This window comes from Pestalotiopsis fici (genome assembly GCF_000516985.1).
Source record: "Pestalotiopsis fici W106-1 unplaced genomic scaffold PFICI_Scf_6, whole genome shotgun sequence".
Classification (NCBI taxonomy): domain Eukaryota; kingdom Fungi; phylum Ascomycota; class Sordariomycetes; order Amphisphaeriales; family Sporocadaceae; genus Pestalotiopsis; species Pestalotiopsis fici.
In genome coordinates, this window is record NW_006917096.1 from 1972376 (window position 1) to 1990068 (window position 17693).

The following is a 17693-nucleotide window of genomic DNA, read 5'->3' on the forward strand; positions in this document are numbered from 1 at the left end:
CCAACATCCATCCACTGTCCTTGGCGCCTGCCATGCGCCAATGCCTCTACTTGTCGCTTTTTTGAAAAAATATATACAACTAGTTTCCAGTTCTTTCTATTCACAAGATCTTCTGTTTCTTTTTTTTTTTTGTCCATTGCGCCTTTTGTTTTACATGTTATTTGACACAGCCGAAAGTGGAATCTCGAGACCACTCTTTAGACCCAGTCCTTGGGGTTTCTGAGCACTTCGAGAATTCGTGACTCGCGAGTGTTTGGCTCGGGCTCATGCATGTACCTCCACTGGGCCGTTCGGGGAAGACTGATCAAAATACTCTCAGTCCTCGACCCGGGAGTGGTCAGGCCAAATGCGGTACCTCTGTCGTGGACCAAGTTGAATTCGACATAGCGTCCACGGCGAATCTGCTGCCAGTCCTTTTCCTTCTCGGTAAAGGGTAGGTCTTTTCGCTTCTCGAGGATGGGGATGTAAGATGGCAAGAAGCTGCTGACGACATCCTTGGTGAATGCAAATGCATTCTCAATGTCCGTGTCCTTGTCATCGAGATCATCATAAAAGATGCCGCCAATACCTCTCCTCTCGCCTCGGTGGGTGTTGAAGAAGTAATCATCGCACCATTTCTTGAAGCGAGGGTAATAGTCCTTGTTATGCTTGTCGCATGCCTCCTTCAGCGTCTTGTGGAAGTGAACTGCGTCCTCGTCGTACAGGTAGCTGGGAGTCAAATCACTACCTCCTCCAAACCACCAGGCCTGTGGCGTTCCGTCGGCCTTCATCGTCTCAAAGTACCGACAGTTGAAGTGGACGGTGGGTGCCATGGGGTTGTGAGGGTGTAGCACCAGGCTCAGTCCAAGGGCGTAAAAGGGCAGCTCGTCGACATCCGTAGCAATGTTGCTATGGTTGGCCCTCATCTTCTCAATTGATGCCTTGGTCAGGGTACCATACACCACACTAATGTTGACTCCGGCCTTTTCGAATACATTTCCATCCTGAAGCACCATGGACAGACCGCCGCCACCATGCGGCCTCTGCCAGGTGTCCTTGCGGAACCGTGTGCCATCAATCTGTTCCAGTGCATAGACAATCTCCTCCTGCTTCTGGCGGATGAGCTCCTCCATTCTGAGACGCATGGGCGAATTGTCGTTGACGCCATCTTCGCGCTTGGTACGCTCATCGAGTTCGGCAAGGGAGCGACTATCGAGCTTGAGGGGGCTCTGCTGTGTCTGATTACGGCTGTCAGCTGGTGTTGCATGTACGACTAGTTATTCCGGACACGCAGCAGAGCATACCATTCCGTATACTGCCGCTGATACCGATAGAACAGCAGCGGCGGCAGCGGCCCACGAAGCACGAGAAGTCCATTGCGACGCCGAATTACCCGCTCGAGTGGTGAAGAAGCGTTGCGGAAGACGAGACGTCGTGGCCTGGGGCCGATGTCGCGGTAACGCTACCTGACAGACACGTCTTTTAAACATTTTTCTTTCTTTCTGAACCCTTGCTATACGCCCGCGTTTTCTGACACCTATATCTCGAATAGGGTGCTGCAGAATCTCGGACGAGATCGAGAAATTGTAAAAGGGGCAATTGTAAAAATCTCGAGAAAGTGAGAATGAGAAACCAAAGTTTTGGGCAGTTCTGTTCTGCTTCAAGTCCAACGTCTTCTCGGAATGGCGAGAATGCGACCAGCTCCGGCAGCCCCAAGCGCTAATTCGAGGTACCTGGCAGGGATCTCTGATCTTGCCGACAGCCCACTACTAGGGGTAACAGATGAGTTGTCCATGGGGCATCCAGCGGCCTCGGCTCTTTCTGGATCATTTATTACAAGGACCAATTCGGCCGGACATCTCCTTTTTGCGGCAGTGCTTAATGATCTAGAAAGACAGCCAGGCTAAACTAGATGCCAATCAGTACCTGCGTGTTGGTCATCATATACAGAATACGTACAGACTACGTCCATGAGGCCCCGACCTACATTCACTCAATCTCACAACTCCCAACGGCTCCTAGGTGGATAGTACACAGTCGCAAGCTCTGAATGCGGAAACATACCACAAGCTATACTACCTGGATTGCTATTTGCAGACAGGCATACTCGGCAAGCGTCGGTACACTGAGAATCAATAGTCGAGATAGGTACCGAACCTCCAGTTTATACTCATTCTAGAACGTCTCTCAAGTTGCACCGTGCACATATTCTACATACCTGGCAAGACACCTCTTCGTTCCATGGCATACTTTTGAAACAATTGCAACAACCACCAACACCACTAAGCACGGAACACATACATCCCAGTCGTATGACTTCCGCACTTTAGGACTGCTCATCGTCTTATCGTTTTACTCACACTCCTTCCCTTCGACGCTCTTATTGATGAACCTTATTATATCCCGCACCCTGGCACCCTTTCGGGTCCACGATTGAAGTGGCAGTGGAGCCTGACTCGACAAGCGCATAGGCTACGAGATATAGGGCAGAATACGGAGCTTTTTCTTCAACAAACAATAACACAACACGATCCGATATGGTGTAGTGGCTAACATATGACGCTCTCATCTTGATCCGTCATGCCCGGGGTTCGATTCCCCGTGTCGGAGATTATTCTTTTGTTGATTATTACTGTGATATTTCTTTTTAGTGCTCGCCTTGGGAAAGACTGCTATATGCACCGTAGAAAAGATAGAAATATTCCGTAGGAGCGAGAGGGAAAAAAAAACTTGGCTCCACACCTGTGATTTTTTGCCGGACCCACCCACCTATCTCAAATCTATGAAAGTAAAAATATTGTCTGGAAAGACAAAAGAATAGTTGTTGATGAGAGTGGGATTCGAACCCACGCCAATTTCTTGACTACGATTTTGAACTCAGGAGAACCTGAACGTAGCGCCTTAGACCGCTCGGCCATCTCACCCAATTGCTTGTTATGATAGTCTCTTGTAGGGCATTATGAAGTAAAATCCAGCATCTGGGTCGCCAACGAGAGTTATTTCTTGGTCGTCGACGACTCAACCAGAGATGGATGATATGTCGGTCTCAATATCCACATCGTTCTAGGTAGAGTTCTTCACATGAGCTTTGGTGACGTACCAGTTTTGAATCCATTTACGTGTCTTGTAAACAACTGCCTTGCTTTTGAGTGAGAACTTGGACGAGCAGCCAAACTGGTCTTGTTCTCTGGAAGTACGTGAATACGTTCCATAACAGAACTGTGCCTGTATCTATGAATAAAGAACTTGCTTGGTAATTCGTGACCAAGGAGTACATGCAGTGGTTCCAATGTATTACACTGTTGTACTACTCCGAAACGTCGTCATAGAATGCACTTGAAGTCACAGTTTCGAGCATCATCAAGTTGTACAAATGACACAGCATCAGCCAAATTATTCTCCTCAGAACTTTGTCTACTTGCTACGTGGATGTACATCAGTGGCAAGAAGACCTCCAAGGAAGGGTTTTTTCATAGAAATCCGCGATTGTAGATCTGGTCTTTTTCTTGGCCCAGCTTGTTTTGAGACGTTGTATGCCAAGAAAGTCAAATGTATGACGAATAAACATCAGTAGAGGACGCGCAAATTGGTTATGTCATATCGTTGGTAAAGACAAAGATCTAGAATTATAAATATAGTTGGACGGCATGTGATTTTGTCATCATGCGAATCTTTGTACTATGTTGCAATTTTTTAACGACCAGTCGGGGGGTTTCCATCAAAGTTATACCTACAGCATGTAAATTGTTTTAAGATTTGCAATTTGACTCTTCAAACAGACCCAATACGCTGTATTACTCGAGAGTAGATACTAGCACAAAGACTGTGTTCCAAAGAGATAGGATTAGATAACCCGCTTCACGTATGTGAAACCCAGGTTGACGAGATTTATTCAATTCCTCTCATATGGTTGCTAAAGAAGAGCTTACAACATATGATTGACTACTTTTTGGAAATCAAAAGTCTTGTTATTGTTGCACCCGAACGGCAGACCGATAAATGTCTCAAGTTCAACATGCTGAGCTGTCAGGGACATTCAGGCCATCAGGGATCTTGGAGATCCCGACTCTCTCGTAGGGCAGCAATAACCCGAGCATCGGGTGAGTACATGCGTAGTACAGCAAGATTAATGATCTAAATGCCGGCTTCCACAGCCACTGTGCCACCGTGACACTTTCCAACGGCGCCGGGGGGTTGCGAGTCTGCAGGTTTTCTCCCGTGCGACCATGAAAAGTTCCTTCTGAGCCTGTCGAGAAGAATCTATATGAGAGAGATAGGGCATCAATACATGATGGAGAAATTCACTGGCCAGCCGGCTGGTTTCCGCTTCATTCTCCTTCTTTTTTGCCTGGGAAAGATTGATTTGGGGCTGAATCAAGGTGCAGACAAGTGGCCATCATTCTCGGAAGTTTGCATTTCCATGGTCTGACCTAGACATAATGCGAAACTGCTCTGGAGAGGAACAATGACTTCAGCAGAATTTCCAAGGCCACTATCATTTCAGTAGATAAAATCGGCCTTGATGCGTGTTCATCTCGAACATGGAGCAACTCAATATTAACTTTTGATGCCATCATAGCTTGCGACTGAAGGTCTTCAGGGTATCAATAAGCGAGAAAAGACCTAGACGACACGACCTTTCAGACCTCGTACATCCTACAACAACATTCATATTATCCTTCGAATACTTTACCTTAGTCCCCAACTGTTCACGGGTCAAGTCACCGCCATGGCTCGAACAAAAACCCAGATGACTGCTGAGGCCGCTGCTCGGATCCAAGCCAATCAGGTATTATTGCCCTGGCACCTCATTCTTCTCTAGCTCTGCGGGACTGACACTAGGATAGAAGAAAGGTGGCAAGGACGACGGTTTTGCAGCCCGCGCCAAAGCTGCTGCCATGCGGAACGCGAGGGCAGCCCAGACTCACAACGCCCAAGCGGACCAATCCGGCCAGCAGCGTCATTACAGTAGTGGCTATGGCCAGCAGAGATCCTCATGATGCATTAACCCCCCAATGCCATCAGTATCAAGCTTCAGGCAAAAGATCAAGAACGGGTAAAATGGAAAGACGGAAAAGAAAATGGCTTCAAATGTTACCAAAAAAAAGGTGATTAGATAGTTGTTGAACACAATATGCGAACGAGGCTGGCACTATACACAAAGCACAACTTTTGATTTGTCAATTCGATACACTGAGAAGTGGATATGGCATGGCTTGTGCTGGTACTGATTTCCCACTTTGGCGTTCGGCCTAGTCTCCGCTCTGAAATGTATCTTTGTGGTATGATACCAACATAATTGGACTCATGCTTTCAATGGTCGACATTGACAACCCCAGAATAGACGAGAATCTTCAAATCTGTCTGACATTTGCCTGTCGCGCTGACGTGTATGGGACCCGCGGCAACTCCGCTACTCTGAGTACGTTGGGTAACTTTCGAGCGCCTCTCTTTTTTGGGTGGTTCTATGACCAGCCTGTTGCCCTCCATCCGTTTCGATCGACCAAGATTGAAACATTCAAAATTGATCACATTACATGCTTCTCTGGCCGTGAAATTAACCTTGAACAAATGTCTGCCCGCAGCATCATGTATTGGTAGGAGAGCCAAGTTCACTCCTACTACTATATGTGGCCAATCCCTTCTGCACGATGACTTCTCCTGACTATGCAACGGCCCCGATACAGCTCGACAGTCTATATATTTGATATCGATCAGAACAGTGTTGATCGATATTTTTTCCTGATCGCTCAAGATACGGTCATCGTACCTCTGTCAAGGAGGAGAGCAAACGTACATGACAAGGCTTGGCACAATGAGTTCATACAGACAATGGGGTTCTCCTGGAATATCACCATGCCAAAAATGGCAGGGCGCAGCCTTGATTTTGCTTTTCTCCTGGACAAATCAGAGGCCTTCGTATGACATGCAGAAGAGCCACGTAGAGGAGTTTTTTTTTTTTTTTTTTTTTTCATTCTCTTCCTTATGCAGGTGACAAACAAACATGACGATCAATTCAGCGGTCAAGGGAAGCGGGCAGCGGAACAACGCACGTAAGCAAGATTCGAGCCACGATTATGTACTACACTAGGCAGACTACGTACACTTTATGAATTCTTGAGTGCTGCTCGGTCTTTGGTGTCATTGGCTGAGGGGGAGCATTCTAGAGCCCACACTTCTGTCCCCTGTCCAAGAGGGTATAGTCCAGATACCATCACCAGGCTGTGTTAATACATTGGACAAGGTATTTTCCCAACCCCTCTTTCTTTTTCTCGGGTCGTTATATTTATACTTGTTCTAGTAGATGGTTGGCCAAACAAGCAATATATCGATTTTAGCTGGGTAATTCCCGTTATTGCCTTCTTCTGTTCTATTGGTCGATATTAGACTGCCCCAGCGGATTACTCCATCGGAATATTCGTCGTCTATCAATTTTGCAGGGGCCGACTGCTCAACTCGTTCCATTTCTCGGAATTTCTCGTTTTCGGTCTAACTCGAGTCTTGAGTAGCAAAATCGAAGTTTTTGAGTGGGGTGGGAAGCCAAAAAGAGAAGATCGTCAGCGCAACAGAAACATTGCCCACTCAGATTTGCTTTTTATTTGTTTCAATGTCAAATCAGCGTGCATATACTCATTCAAGGGTGTATTTGTCACGAGAGAGATTGCCAACTTGATTATCACATACGTACGTTGGCTATGCAGCCGTGCCGTCCTGGGCAGCACAAGGACATTGAATATCGTGGAGTTTGTGGACCTGAAAGTGGCAAAAGCAGTTCAAAAAGTGTTGTTCAATGCGGCCTACTAAGATGAGCTTCAATGTGATTGTAGACGTTGAGTGGTTCGTCGTCAAGCCTGCACGGGCCTTGCCAGCCATTACAGCTACCAACCCGATGTTGTTGTTGTTGTTTTATGCCTACATTCTGAAAACGGGCTCGGCTGGCTCGGCTGGGTGACAACAGTGTCTGCCAGAGCTTCTCGGGCCCTTGTACAGGAGGAATCGGGAAGGCGATCCGACAAGTTGAACTTCAGATCTAGCACGGTGGGCCTAATGACGGGCGATCCTCCGTGTCTGCCGTGAATATCCCCATGCGATCGATCTCATCGTAGGGAAAGGGTTCAGTCACCCAGGTTTCAAAAGAACTTGCATATGGCTTGCTTATACTAGGGGGGTGAAAACCTGTTTCGTATTGTTCCCTGCGGCCGGTCGGGCCAATCAAGAGGGTAACCAGGGCGTTATCAGGCTGTCAAACCTGCCCCCTCAGAGACGGAGTCCTGTTGAGTCAGCCGACCGAAGGGCGGTATCCCAACTGCGGTCTACCCTGGAGAGAGGGGAAAGCGGAACAACGCAGGGGCAAGTGGATCGAACATCTTGAGGGCTTTGGGGGGCTTTCACGGCGCTTCGAAAGAGCTGCAACGGAGGGAAGGGTCCGGAATGCTGATGCTCTGCTTGAACAATTCCTTTCGGTGCTTTCTACAATTTGCGCTGCAGGTCTGCGATCTTTCTAACCTGAAATATAAACGCGCGCGTGCCTGGATTGACGATCTGGGATCAGAGGGCAGGTTTTTTTGGGCGATCATTGAAAATACTTCTGATCTTATTTCGTAGTTCTCCTATTATTAATGATATTGAGACCAGCTTGGGTGTTGGACATGACCAACGAGCATGCTGTAAAATGCTTTTGATGAAGTGATTTGACAGGTCCATATTCATGATTCTCTCTCTTATTTGTCGGTTATCCGCGGCTTGCAAATGAAAGTCAAAGCTATCATCAAACAGTTGGGTTGGATGAACTTGGAAAATGAAAGACTAATGTCATGTCTTGTGTCTGATGTTGCAAGCTGGTCAGATTTAGGTGGTTTTACCACATCTAACGCACTTACTGTCTCAAAAATAAAGCTTGTATAGAACTGCCATGTGTCAGTACCGTTGATCTTGACTGTGAAAGCTGTCTAGTTCCTATGATCGGCGCTGGCGTCTTGGTCTCGGGTGAATGTGTAAGATATTGAGTAAGCAGCGATGTGTCAGGAGTCTCGTGTATGCTAGAATTACAAGGTGTGCCTAGGCAACAATGCAGAGAAAGACCGAATACTACATCTCAAGAAAGGAAAAAAGAAAAAGAAAGAAAGAAAGTGATATCTAGAGACAAGAACGTTGCAGAAATAATGCATAGTCTAGAACTGTTTGAAGCCATCGTCGACGCCAGAGACTCGAGCTATCGGTCTTGTGACCAATCAGCACGCTAAGGAGGACCCGGACAGCCTCCGGCGCTGGTCATTTGGCTGTTCACACATCGCAAAGTAAGAAAAAAAAAATACCCCGTGTCTGGTTAGGTCAGTTCTCTTGGTCCCTGAATCTAACTACTAGTTGGATAGCCATGACCTAGATTAAACCTCAAGAGCGGAAATAAGGCCGTGGTACTCAGTTTGGAAAACAATCATCATTGTCGCGCACAGCAGTCGTTGGCATGGTGAGACAAGCAGCCGCAGAGTTGCAGAGCAAACAAGAAGCAAAATATGAAGAAGAATAAGGAGGCCCCGATGATCGACTACGGGATACTACGTACTACAACGGTATCCAGCGTGTGTGTCAGGTGGGAGAAAACCAGCAGTCTGGAAACTGTCCGACATGGGGGAACAGCCCCCCTCATTCCAAGAAAAGATCAGACCAACTCACCCCGAACCCAGGTGGTAGGTAAGGTAGGTAGAACTAATGTAATGTACCGTACCCAGGACAGGGAGAGGGAGGGAAGGGTAGTGAGTGTAGTGTTAGAAAATGATGCACGTCGACGGTCCCGCTAACCCCGACACGGCTTGTTCTCGCCAATCATTCATCTTTGTCATTTGCGACATGTTCTTCTCTCTTCTTCTCCTTCTGTCTTTGGCCTTGCCGGTGGATTCTCTTTGGATTTTTTTTCTTCTCTCCCTCTCTTCCACCAAGTAGCCTTTTCTTTCCAATCCTCCTTTTCTCATGTATAAAAGTTTGCCACAGACCGGGCAGGCTTTTGCTTCTAGGCACTCATTGATGAGTGACACGAAGTCTTCTAGACCCAGCCCCAAAAGTAAAGATCCAGGTCCCGACTCCCAAGACGGACCGCGTTGGCGCGGGCGAACGAACCTCTGGATCCAGCCGCGGAATCCAGAGCCCATCAAACGCAGTGAGTTGCATGACCCCACAAAGGCCCGGAGTAGTCTACATAATATACCTACGCAGCACGGTATTCATGTGCTGGTGCATGCTCTCTGCTCCGTCGAGTCTAGATCATCAAAAAGTCACATGATCGAGCCCTCATGCTCTGTACGGGGGTACCAGTGTCGCCCCCCTCTGGACCTCAATAGGCTTTGTGCTTGCTGTTTGTTCCCGTCACGGGTGTGTCTAGGCTGTTACCAATTCAGCATTTTATGAACATGCTCCACTGGAGGAGTGTGTAAAGATTGATTAGTAATCATCATAATATAAAAGAAGGTATCAAAAGAAAGAATGAATGAATCTGTAAAAATGATTAAATGAAAGAGAGAGAGAGAGAAAGAGAAAGAGAGAAATAATCCCATCGTGGATGCACAAGTTCCTACATGACACTAAGTAGCGGTCGAGGTCAATCGTCCTATGGTTGGTACCTAGCTTGCCTTAGGTACATTAAAATGACCGCAGAATGGATCTTGGCACATAACATAATTGACCCCCCCCCCCTCCGAATACACGGGGTGCAACCAAAGCACATCCACTATAGGCCACTTCCAGTTGCATCTGTCGTCTCTACTTTCCCACCCATTGCCCGAGTGCCGGCGGGCATGTTGTTTTTTCATTGGCTCCTTTCTATCCTCTATAACGGCCGCCCTGGTCGCGCCCGCATCCCGGAGGCTCAATGGCAGATGCCATGGATGTGCATCTGTCTGCGTCTCGGACGGACAGCTAGGCTGAACAACAGGCAAGCAAGCGCATGTCCGAGTTCAGATGGGCCAGGTACATCCCTTTTCCCAACAATGTCTGAATTCCGCGCTGTGCGCCGCCTCCTCCAATGTTACCGGCCACGGAGCCGTCTCCGTACCCAATGGTATTCCGGTTTCATCTTCAGGGTCCACCAACTGTAGGCAAGTAAATGTAAATCTGGTGGAAAATGGGCCGGACGGGCCCCGGGGGACGCCAGCCAACTTAGAAGCGCTTGCATACACCCCATTCGCCGGTACCGTCTAGCAGACACACACTCACACAACTCACACCTACACGCACACACACGCACACGATGATCCATCTTTCTTCTTCTCGCTACTGCTCGACTTGATTCCTTCAGATTGGCCCTTTTATTTCTTTCTTGCAGCGTCGCTTGATTCCACAGCAGTAGTCGGACTCATACCTCTCGAGAATATAAATTTCTGTTGAGCATTCCTCGATACTCCCCGTCATTGGTCAGCACCGCCAAACTTCTAGCTAGCACATGGACAAGGGGAGTGCTTGGTCAAGACAGATAATGGTCAACTGGCTACCTACCTAGTCCTCATGTATTGACTCGTGCGTCAACGTGAGGGAAGTGGTATACATAGCAGAACATTTGCTCTACGTCGTCACTGCTGTTGCAGTTGCGCCTCTTCTTGATGTCGGCCTGAACAATATCAAGGCAAAGCGCAACTTGGGAAGTTTTACGCCAGAACTGACACTTTCCCCCACAATCGACTATGCTGTACGCAAACCCCCTCTAGGTTTCGATGTCTGCGATTCGAGATCTCGCCCAGACCGCGGAGAGGAGCTGACACAATACAGAAAACGCCAGCTCATGAGCCGCTCACTTCCCAATTTCATGCACACAAGCAGGTACAACTGAGAACAACTGACTGCCAGAGTCCTCGGTCTGAAATCCAAGGTAGGACCTACCGAGCTCCGGGGTCTGCCCGAAATCATAAAGTCGCTTGGGACTGAGGCCTGCTCTCAGAAGTCCTGAGCTGACTCACCCTCCAATACAAACCATATCGCATTCCATGCACAACTTTACTCCCCGGTGTCCGTTATAGAAACTTCTAGGTTTCTTCGGCCCGGCAAAACTCGGATGTCACAACCGTTGCGACCGTTGCTTCCCGCAAGGGCTAGCAGTGGATCACATGGGACCTTCAGCACAGATTCATCAGGGAGTGGTCAACAGCGATCTTCTAAGAGAATCCCAACAAAGGCAGCATGTGAAGCGTGCCGAAAGCGCAAATCCAAGGTCCGTCGCCGAGTTTGTTTGTGAGCAAGAAAACGGGCGTATATTGACTCACTGTCGAGTAGTGCAGTGCCGAGCGACCTCGATGCAGCATCTGCGTTGAGAGAAATACTCTGTGCGAGTATAAAACATTACCTACGGAAACCCACTTGATAGCCCAGAAACGGCGGATGACCACCCTGCAGTCAAGATGCGACACATACGAAGCATTATTCCACCTACTCAAGGGCAAACAAGAGGACGAGGCCGTTGCATTGCTTGGACAGATTCGTGCCGGCACTGAAATAGAAACCATCATGACGGCTTTACAGGGCATAGGCTCCCTACCGCAACTGGCCCCACGCCCAGAGATCCGGCTCCGATACACATTCCCTTACAAAAAGGACATGCCCTTTGTTCTTCGAAATGGTTCTTGGCCAAATCCATATCTATCCTCCATCCTGTACGAGAAAACCCAGGAATACAACCCACAAGATGAAGCTTCCGAAGAGACAGCCCTGGTGCCGCCTGGACAAACGATATACATGGTGCCCTATCATGCAGTTGAGTTACATGACGCAAGGCTTGCCTCCATTGACATTACCAAATGGACGGCCGTACCAGCCAGCAACTCTTTACTTTTGTCATTGTTTGAGATATGTAAGTGTTTGAGGCGCTTTTCCCAATCTCTCATCGTCGCGCACACACTGTTCCCATAACCTCCAGCGCAAGTCAGGCTCGAGTTTACCATTTCGTAATCGTACAAGTATACTGTGAGAGTTGGAGCTGATTCATAACTTTTGTAGATTTCATCTTCGAATACCCCTTTCACTCGGTTTTCCACAAGGACCTTTTCCTCGATGACATGTTGAGTGGAAAGCAGAGGTTTTGCAGTCCACTGCTGGTTAATGCTGTCTTGGCTGCAGCTTGGGTATGTGATCTCTGGTACTCAGTCTCAAAATAAGCAAAATCGATAACTGACTGATTAATCGAAGCACGGCCACCAAGGATTCCAGAAACGATCAGAATACTGGCGACCTGATAACCTGGGCTATCGCTTCTTGGCAGAGGCCCGACGATTGTTGGAACGGGAACAGACGACATCAAAGATCACAACTATCCAAGCCACAAGCATCATGAACTTGACTTTGTGCACAAATGGGCTTGATGAGTTGAGTTGGTCTCTCCTGGGTAATGCCATCAACATGGCGCGACAACTCAATTTATTCACCCCGTCTCCCGAGTCGGACCCAAAATGGCAGAAAGCCGCTGCCATCACGTCCTGGAGTGTCTTCAATATGCAGGCGTATGTCTCTTGTTGCAAACCTCTCACCCCCAAACTTGAGAGCTAACGACCAGTAGTTGGCACAGCTTCCACATGTTTCGATCCCCACCCCTTCTCGAGCCCCCCTTGCACCACCTTCCCGATGCGGAACATGACCCAAGTTTCTTTGGTGAAGTGCATGTCCGATATCCTGGTGCTAAGCAAAAAGTCGACATAAACCACGGCCATGTATTCAAGGCAATGTCAGGGTTTCGTACAATCTTGAATGCTGCCTCACTGGAGGTCTCGATGAGCGAAGGTGATCGTTTGCTGCCCGTGAGACTCCTGCATTACTGGAGGAGTATCGAGGGCTGGTATTCCAGCCTTCCACAATGCCTCAAGGCTCGGAATATTGCTTTGCCAAGTCACTTGAAGCTCCAGTGAGTAAACTCGCAATATCCAATATAAGCGTCTATTAAGGTATACACACACACAATTTGTTGCCTTTTGGATACCTTATTAAATCGCTAGTACGCAGCTGACGCAGCGACAGTATGCATATGCATGTGCTCTTGATACGGCTTTTCGAGCCATTTGAACACGTCTCTCAGATATTTGCCATTGAGGAATTGCCGCGTCCCGGAAATATCGTAATACAGTCCAAAATGGCACTGGAGACACTGGTTCGTCTACACTATTCGCGTCATGGTTTTGAGGCATACGATCCGGCAATGCCCTATTTTGTCTCTCTATTGGCTTGGAATTCGCTCCGAGACTATAAGCAGATGATATTGGCACAAAACACTTCGCACGTGGACGCGGCACTTTCAACCATTATGCTCTGTGCAAAACTTTTATGGGAGCAAGGTGCTAACCACTTCCTCTCCGAGGTTGTCTTCTTCTTTTTCAGGAGCTCCTTGCCAAGCCTACACGAGGTGCGTCTGTTGCGTGAGGTGGTTGATGTCATTGATGAAGAGACGGGGCCCCGATTGGCGCTGATGGTGCAAGAGGTCCGCTCGCAATGGCCCGTTGGTATCTTTAGTACTGCCAACATGAGCGCCGACGCTGCGAGACTGAGCCACTTTATTGATTGGTGCGAGCGGACTGTGGATAGCCAGGCGCAGCAACGCCTATCTACCTCCCAGAGTCCTGACCCATTTGGAAGTCCTGATGCTGCATGGATTCAGTACCCTTGATGTAGTACTACCAGCTCATGACCGGTTTCCAGTACCCAGAGGTGAAAGACGAGATTCAGACGAGATTCAGACGAGATTCAGACGAGATTAAGCAGAAAGGATGAACACTTTTCTTTATTTGAGAAGAGGGAGGAAAAAAAGTTGCTTGGTTGCGTACTGGTCATGGCTAGTAGACTAAGACATACAAAGTTAATGATCTCGGAGTTTTAGAAGCGAGTAAATCATGATTGCATTACTATTTACGAAGCTGACAAGCTTGACTCCTTCCCAACGTCGCTTTTGACTTTCATTGTCTCTTTTTTCTTTTTTCCTTTTCCAAATGCAAAAATTAACAGATAGACTGGTTACTTTTTGCCTGGAACCCTCATGCCATGACCCAATAATCCCGCCTCAACATGATCTCATCTCATTATCAGGGGGTTTGCCTCAATCAAAACGACCATCTCTACACCTACTCATCCCTCTCCTCCTCCTCCTCCTCCTCCTCCTCAAGGTAGGCTCTGAACCGGGTAGCTTCTATCCGGGGAAACAGTCGCGCCGTCGGCGAGTTCCGTGTCCTTGTAGGCCGGATAGGCAATGAGCTTATTGGGATAATCCACAATGCTCAGCGTGGTGAAGCCCTCGCCCTCGCCAAACTGGCCGCTCCAGCCGCTGAGCACGGTGAAGGCGCCACAGGCCGTGGGGCCGCCGTTGGCCTGCGAGGCGGGCGCCGAGGCCGTCGCGTTGACCACGTACGGGCACGGCACCGCCGTGGTGTTGGCCGCGCCCGTCGAGATGCTAAAGGACCACGCGCACGTCGTGTCGGCGGCGTCGCAGGTTCGCGTCACGCCCTGGAGCGTCCATTCCTCGGCGGCGGCGACCGAGACGGGCGCGGCCAGGGCCGTCGAGGCGGAGAGGGCGGTGAAGAGTGCGGCGACTTTGAATTGCATGGTTGCGGAGTGATTTATTTTCAAAGTGGGCAAGATTGCATAAATGTCAGTAGCGAATGTACTGTGTATGTGTGTATAGTGGTGTAGTATTCCTGTCTGAGGAAGAGAGGACGACTTGATTGGGATCTTTTATAGAAAGAGTGGTTGCTGTCTGATGGTCTCTTGAGATACTCCGTCTCCCTTCACTCCATTTTGAACGCGGATCTTCATGTCGTTTATATAGAAAGGAACCTCCAATATCCCTTTCTTTGTCGATCTGGTCTCTGCAAGAAACCAGCACTGCAACACTGCGACAAGCAAAAGTTCCGAAAAGCAAACAAGGAGCGATGCAAAAATCGACCAAATCGATCCAAATGATTCGAACCTTAAGCGATCTCTGCGAGCTTCCCTGCCAAAAGAATTCCTTTACCCCCCATACCTCCCTCGTATTGATACTGGTCATTGCAACGCTGCGTGCTCCCGAGACCCTTTTCGGCGCGCCTGCGCTACTGGTCATGATGTCGATACCTTCCTAGACGAATGCCGGCCGAATATATCCAGGGTATCATCACAGCGGACAAAGCTGCCCGCGGTTTGTGGTTGTTGGGCTTTTCCCTCTCGAATTGGGGTTTTGGAGGCAAGCGTGTCCATATGACTTTGGCTCGCTCAACTATAGGCTCGGCTAGTCAACACAGATCGACAATTTGCCAAGCTTCGTATTCACATATGCACCTGCAGCTTCCCATCCCCCACCTCCCGTGGCAGTTGTGCATTAGTAGCTCACTGGGAATCACAAACACTCGAGGTTCTGGCAATGGTCGGGATTTTTTTTTTAAGTTGTATAGCGCATCTTGTCTAGATTGAAAACGACCGGTAGGATTCGGTAATGGAACGGTTGGCTGCATAGTGGCTTTGAATGACAGGTACGATTTTGGAAATGTTCAAGTTTCACCAACGCGCGCGCGGCCTAAAGAGCGCGGGAATATTGTCAACCACGTTGTGGTGAGCGGTGAAGACGCTTACACGGCACAAAGACACCTTGGACAGGGCGGCTGGTCTCACCACTGTTTATGTGCAATTATAACGTGCATCTGTACTGAGACGAAAGGAATCTTGGTTGTCCATTCAGATGAAGCAAGCTTGTATCATCGAAAGTAAGACATCGGTGCAGATTTGGCCATGTCGCCCCTTGGAGGTGTTCTTCATCGACAAAGAAGTTTTTTCCCCCTGGGGCTTGTCTCTCAGTCATGATACGAGGTTCGCCAACGGTTGTTTCGGGATCTTCATGTCTTTCTAGTCGAAGCTTATTGGAATCTGATGAGTTGTGCGCCTTGGAGGAATGAAGGCTTACAAGGCTCAATGGCATATATGACGTCCGTGTCTGAGGTAACTAAGACCCATAAGGTACCAAAATTTGACAGCCCTGTAGCAACCTGACAAGGTAATGGGTTCTCCAGATGTTCATTCGCAGGCTGAATCTAGAGTGAGGCATGGCTGCGCTGAACGACCGATAGAGAAGCCCGTGGGCTCACCATACCCAATACTTCTTTTCGCTCAGCTCAACGGCAAAGTTGTCGTCGAAATTGAACATGAATGTTTCGTTGTGGCGGCGTCCGTTGTGCGGAATCTCCCGAACCAGGAAAGATTCATGAAACATGTCGAATTCGTGTAGATACCGACCTTCGTGGTAATGGTTCTGCTCAGAAAGTGGTATCACTCCCTCATAGGAGCTGGCTATCCGCTCATTAGTCAACCAGCCTATATCCACGTCATAATTGAGGGTTTTGACGTGTTGGCGTTGGACAAACTTGTCTATCACGAAACGTAGAGTGCTCGATGTATGCCTATACACCCGGCGCACGTAGACGACATTATCAAGCCGCGGATGTACAAATGCCTTGCAAAACTGTTTGACGGCCAAGAATTCAATCTCATACACCGGCAGATCAACTTCGATCAAGGAGCCGCCTATAGTCCACACATACAAGCCCTTTTCGGTGACGATGACAACCTGAGTTCTGCATGTGGTACACTGCGCTGGTAGGCTTGGTAATGTCTTCCGTTCACAGACGTTTGTATGAATGTTCCAAGCAAAGACATGTCGATCCATGGTCGCAACGACAAGTTGATTCCCGAGAGCTGCAAGCTTCAACTCTGGGCCCAAGAGTCTGGCGCCAGGAAATGCAAGTATTTTCCTTGACTTGTCCTGCAGATTGTCAAGCACAAGGGTATGAGTTTCCTGCTGCCATGCGATATGGCCATTGGCATATACCGCCCTCTCATTGGAAGGGAGGTTGGGAGGTGGAAATCGGGTGTAATCCTGTCCAGCTAGCTTGAACTCGGTCTCAGTGTCCCAGAGATAGGTCCTCTCATATCCGCGATAGGTGTCCCACCTGGCTACACGATCATGTAGCAATAGCCTTTTCTGCAGGTGATTTACGAATTGGAGCCGCAAGGCCTTCTGAGAATCCCGGCTCGAAGAGCTGTGATGAAGAGATTCCCAAGTCAGCGGTGGGAATAGCCGGTCAGCCATGCTGAAAACTACCTTGTCACTCATGAGAGTTGCATTCCATGCATGGGAAACCATCAAACAAGCCATGATGTCTTGAGCATTGAGCTTATCGATGACCAATATGACGAGTTCGATTGGGAGGTTCGTGATGATATCTCTTTGGAGGGTAACTGTGGACAAGAGTTCCTTGAGCAGCCGAAACTCATTCACATTGAGATAGTTACCTCGTACGAGGCGGACCAAGCTCTGCTTTCGAGCTTGAGGATCTGCATCTGCGTCTCCATCTGGTGACCAGAGGCTAGCGATGGACCTGGACTGACCGACGATGTCATCTCCCATGGCGACGAAGAATAGCGTTGATTCTTGTTATGGCGCACCAACCGCCAACAAATCTGGATATCGTACGAGATGGGTTTAGACGGAGGCCGCAGTGTTCGGTAGATATCTTTCAGGGTGCATCTCACCGCTGCTTCCTCCTCGGCCTGGGCATCGATGTAAGCTGATTGCCTCTATACCGAGTTTCCTTCTTAGTCGTAGGAAGTCAACCACCAAAGCGGAACACGGATGATCTCTCAAGTTTGGTGCTATTGACTGCTAGGTTGTTGTGGTCCAGACACGTCCAACGTCTCCGAGACTGGAGGCCACCAGCTGCGCTTGCGGCTTC

General features: G+C 48.7%; 5 protein-coding genes across 5 annotated transcripts; 2 read left to right on the forward strand and 3 right to left on the reverse strand.

Moving 5' to 3' along the window:
• Positions 1-197: 197 nt before the first annotated feature.
• On the reverse strand, positions 198-1469 carry PFICI_09067 (uncharacterized protein; the record flags this gene model as incomplete). The annotated part of the gene is made up of 2 exons (XM_007837648.1): positions 198-1217; positions 1284-1469. The coding sequence occupies 2 exons, from the start codon at positions 1467-1469 to the stop codon at positions 198-200; spliced, it is 1206 nt and encodes a 401-aa protein (XP_007835839.1).
• A 3239-nt stretch (positions 1470-4708) lies between these two features.
• Positions 4709-4979, forward strand: PFICI_09068 (uncharacterized protein; the record flags this gene model as incomplete). The annotated part of the gene is made up of 2 exons (XM_007837649.1): positions 4709-4768; positions 4827-4979. 2 exons carry the CDS (start codon positions 4709-4711, stop codon positions 4977-4979), a joined length of 213 nt encoding a protein of 70 aa, XP_007835840.1.
• Positions 4980-11466: 6487 nt separating this feature from the next.
• Positions 11467-13609, forward strand: PFICI_09069 (uncharacterized protein; the record flags this gene model as incomplete). The annotated part of the gene is made up of 5 exons (XM_007837650.1): positions 11467-11809; positions 11956-12080; positions 12145-12455; positions 12512-12853; positions 12967-13609. 5 exons carry the CDS (start codon positions 11467-11469, stop codon positions 13607-13609), a joined length of 1764 nt encoding a protein of 587 aa, XP_007835841.1.
• Positions 13610-14097: 488 nt separating this feature from the next.
• Positions 14098-14538, reverse strand: PFICI_09070 (uncharacterized protein; the record flags this gene model as incomplete). Its single annotated transcript, XM_007837651.1, has 1 exon — positions 14098-14538. One exon carries the CDS (start codon positions 14536-14538, stop codon positions 14098-14100), a length of 441 nt encoding a protein of 146 aa, XP_007835842.1.
• Positions 14539-16045: 1507 nt separating this feature from the next.
• On the reverse strand, positions 16046-17368 carry PFICI_09071 (uncharacterized protein; the record flags this gene model as incomplete). Its single annotated transcript, XM_007837652.1, has 1 exon — positions 16046-17368. The coding sequence occupies one exon, from the start codon at positions 17366-17368 to the stop codon at positions 16046-16048; it is 1323 nt and encodes a 440-aa protein (XP_007835843.1).
• Between the last annotated feature and the right edge of the window lie 325 nt (positions 17369-17693).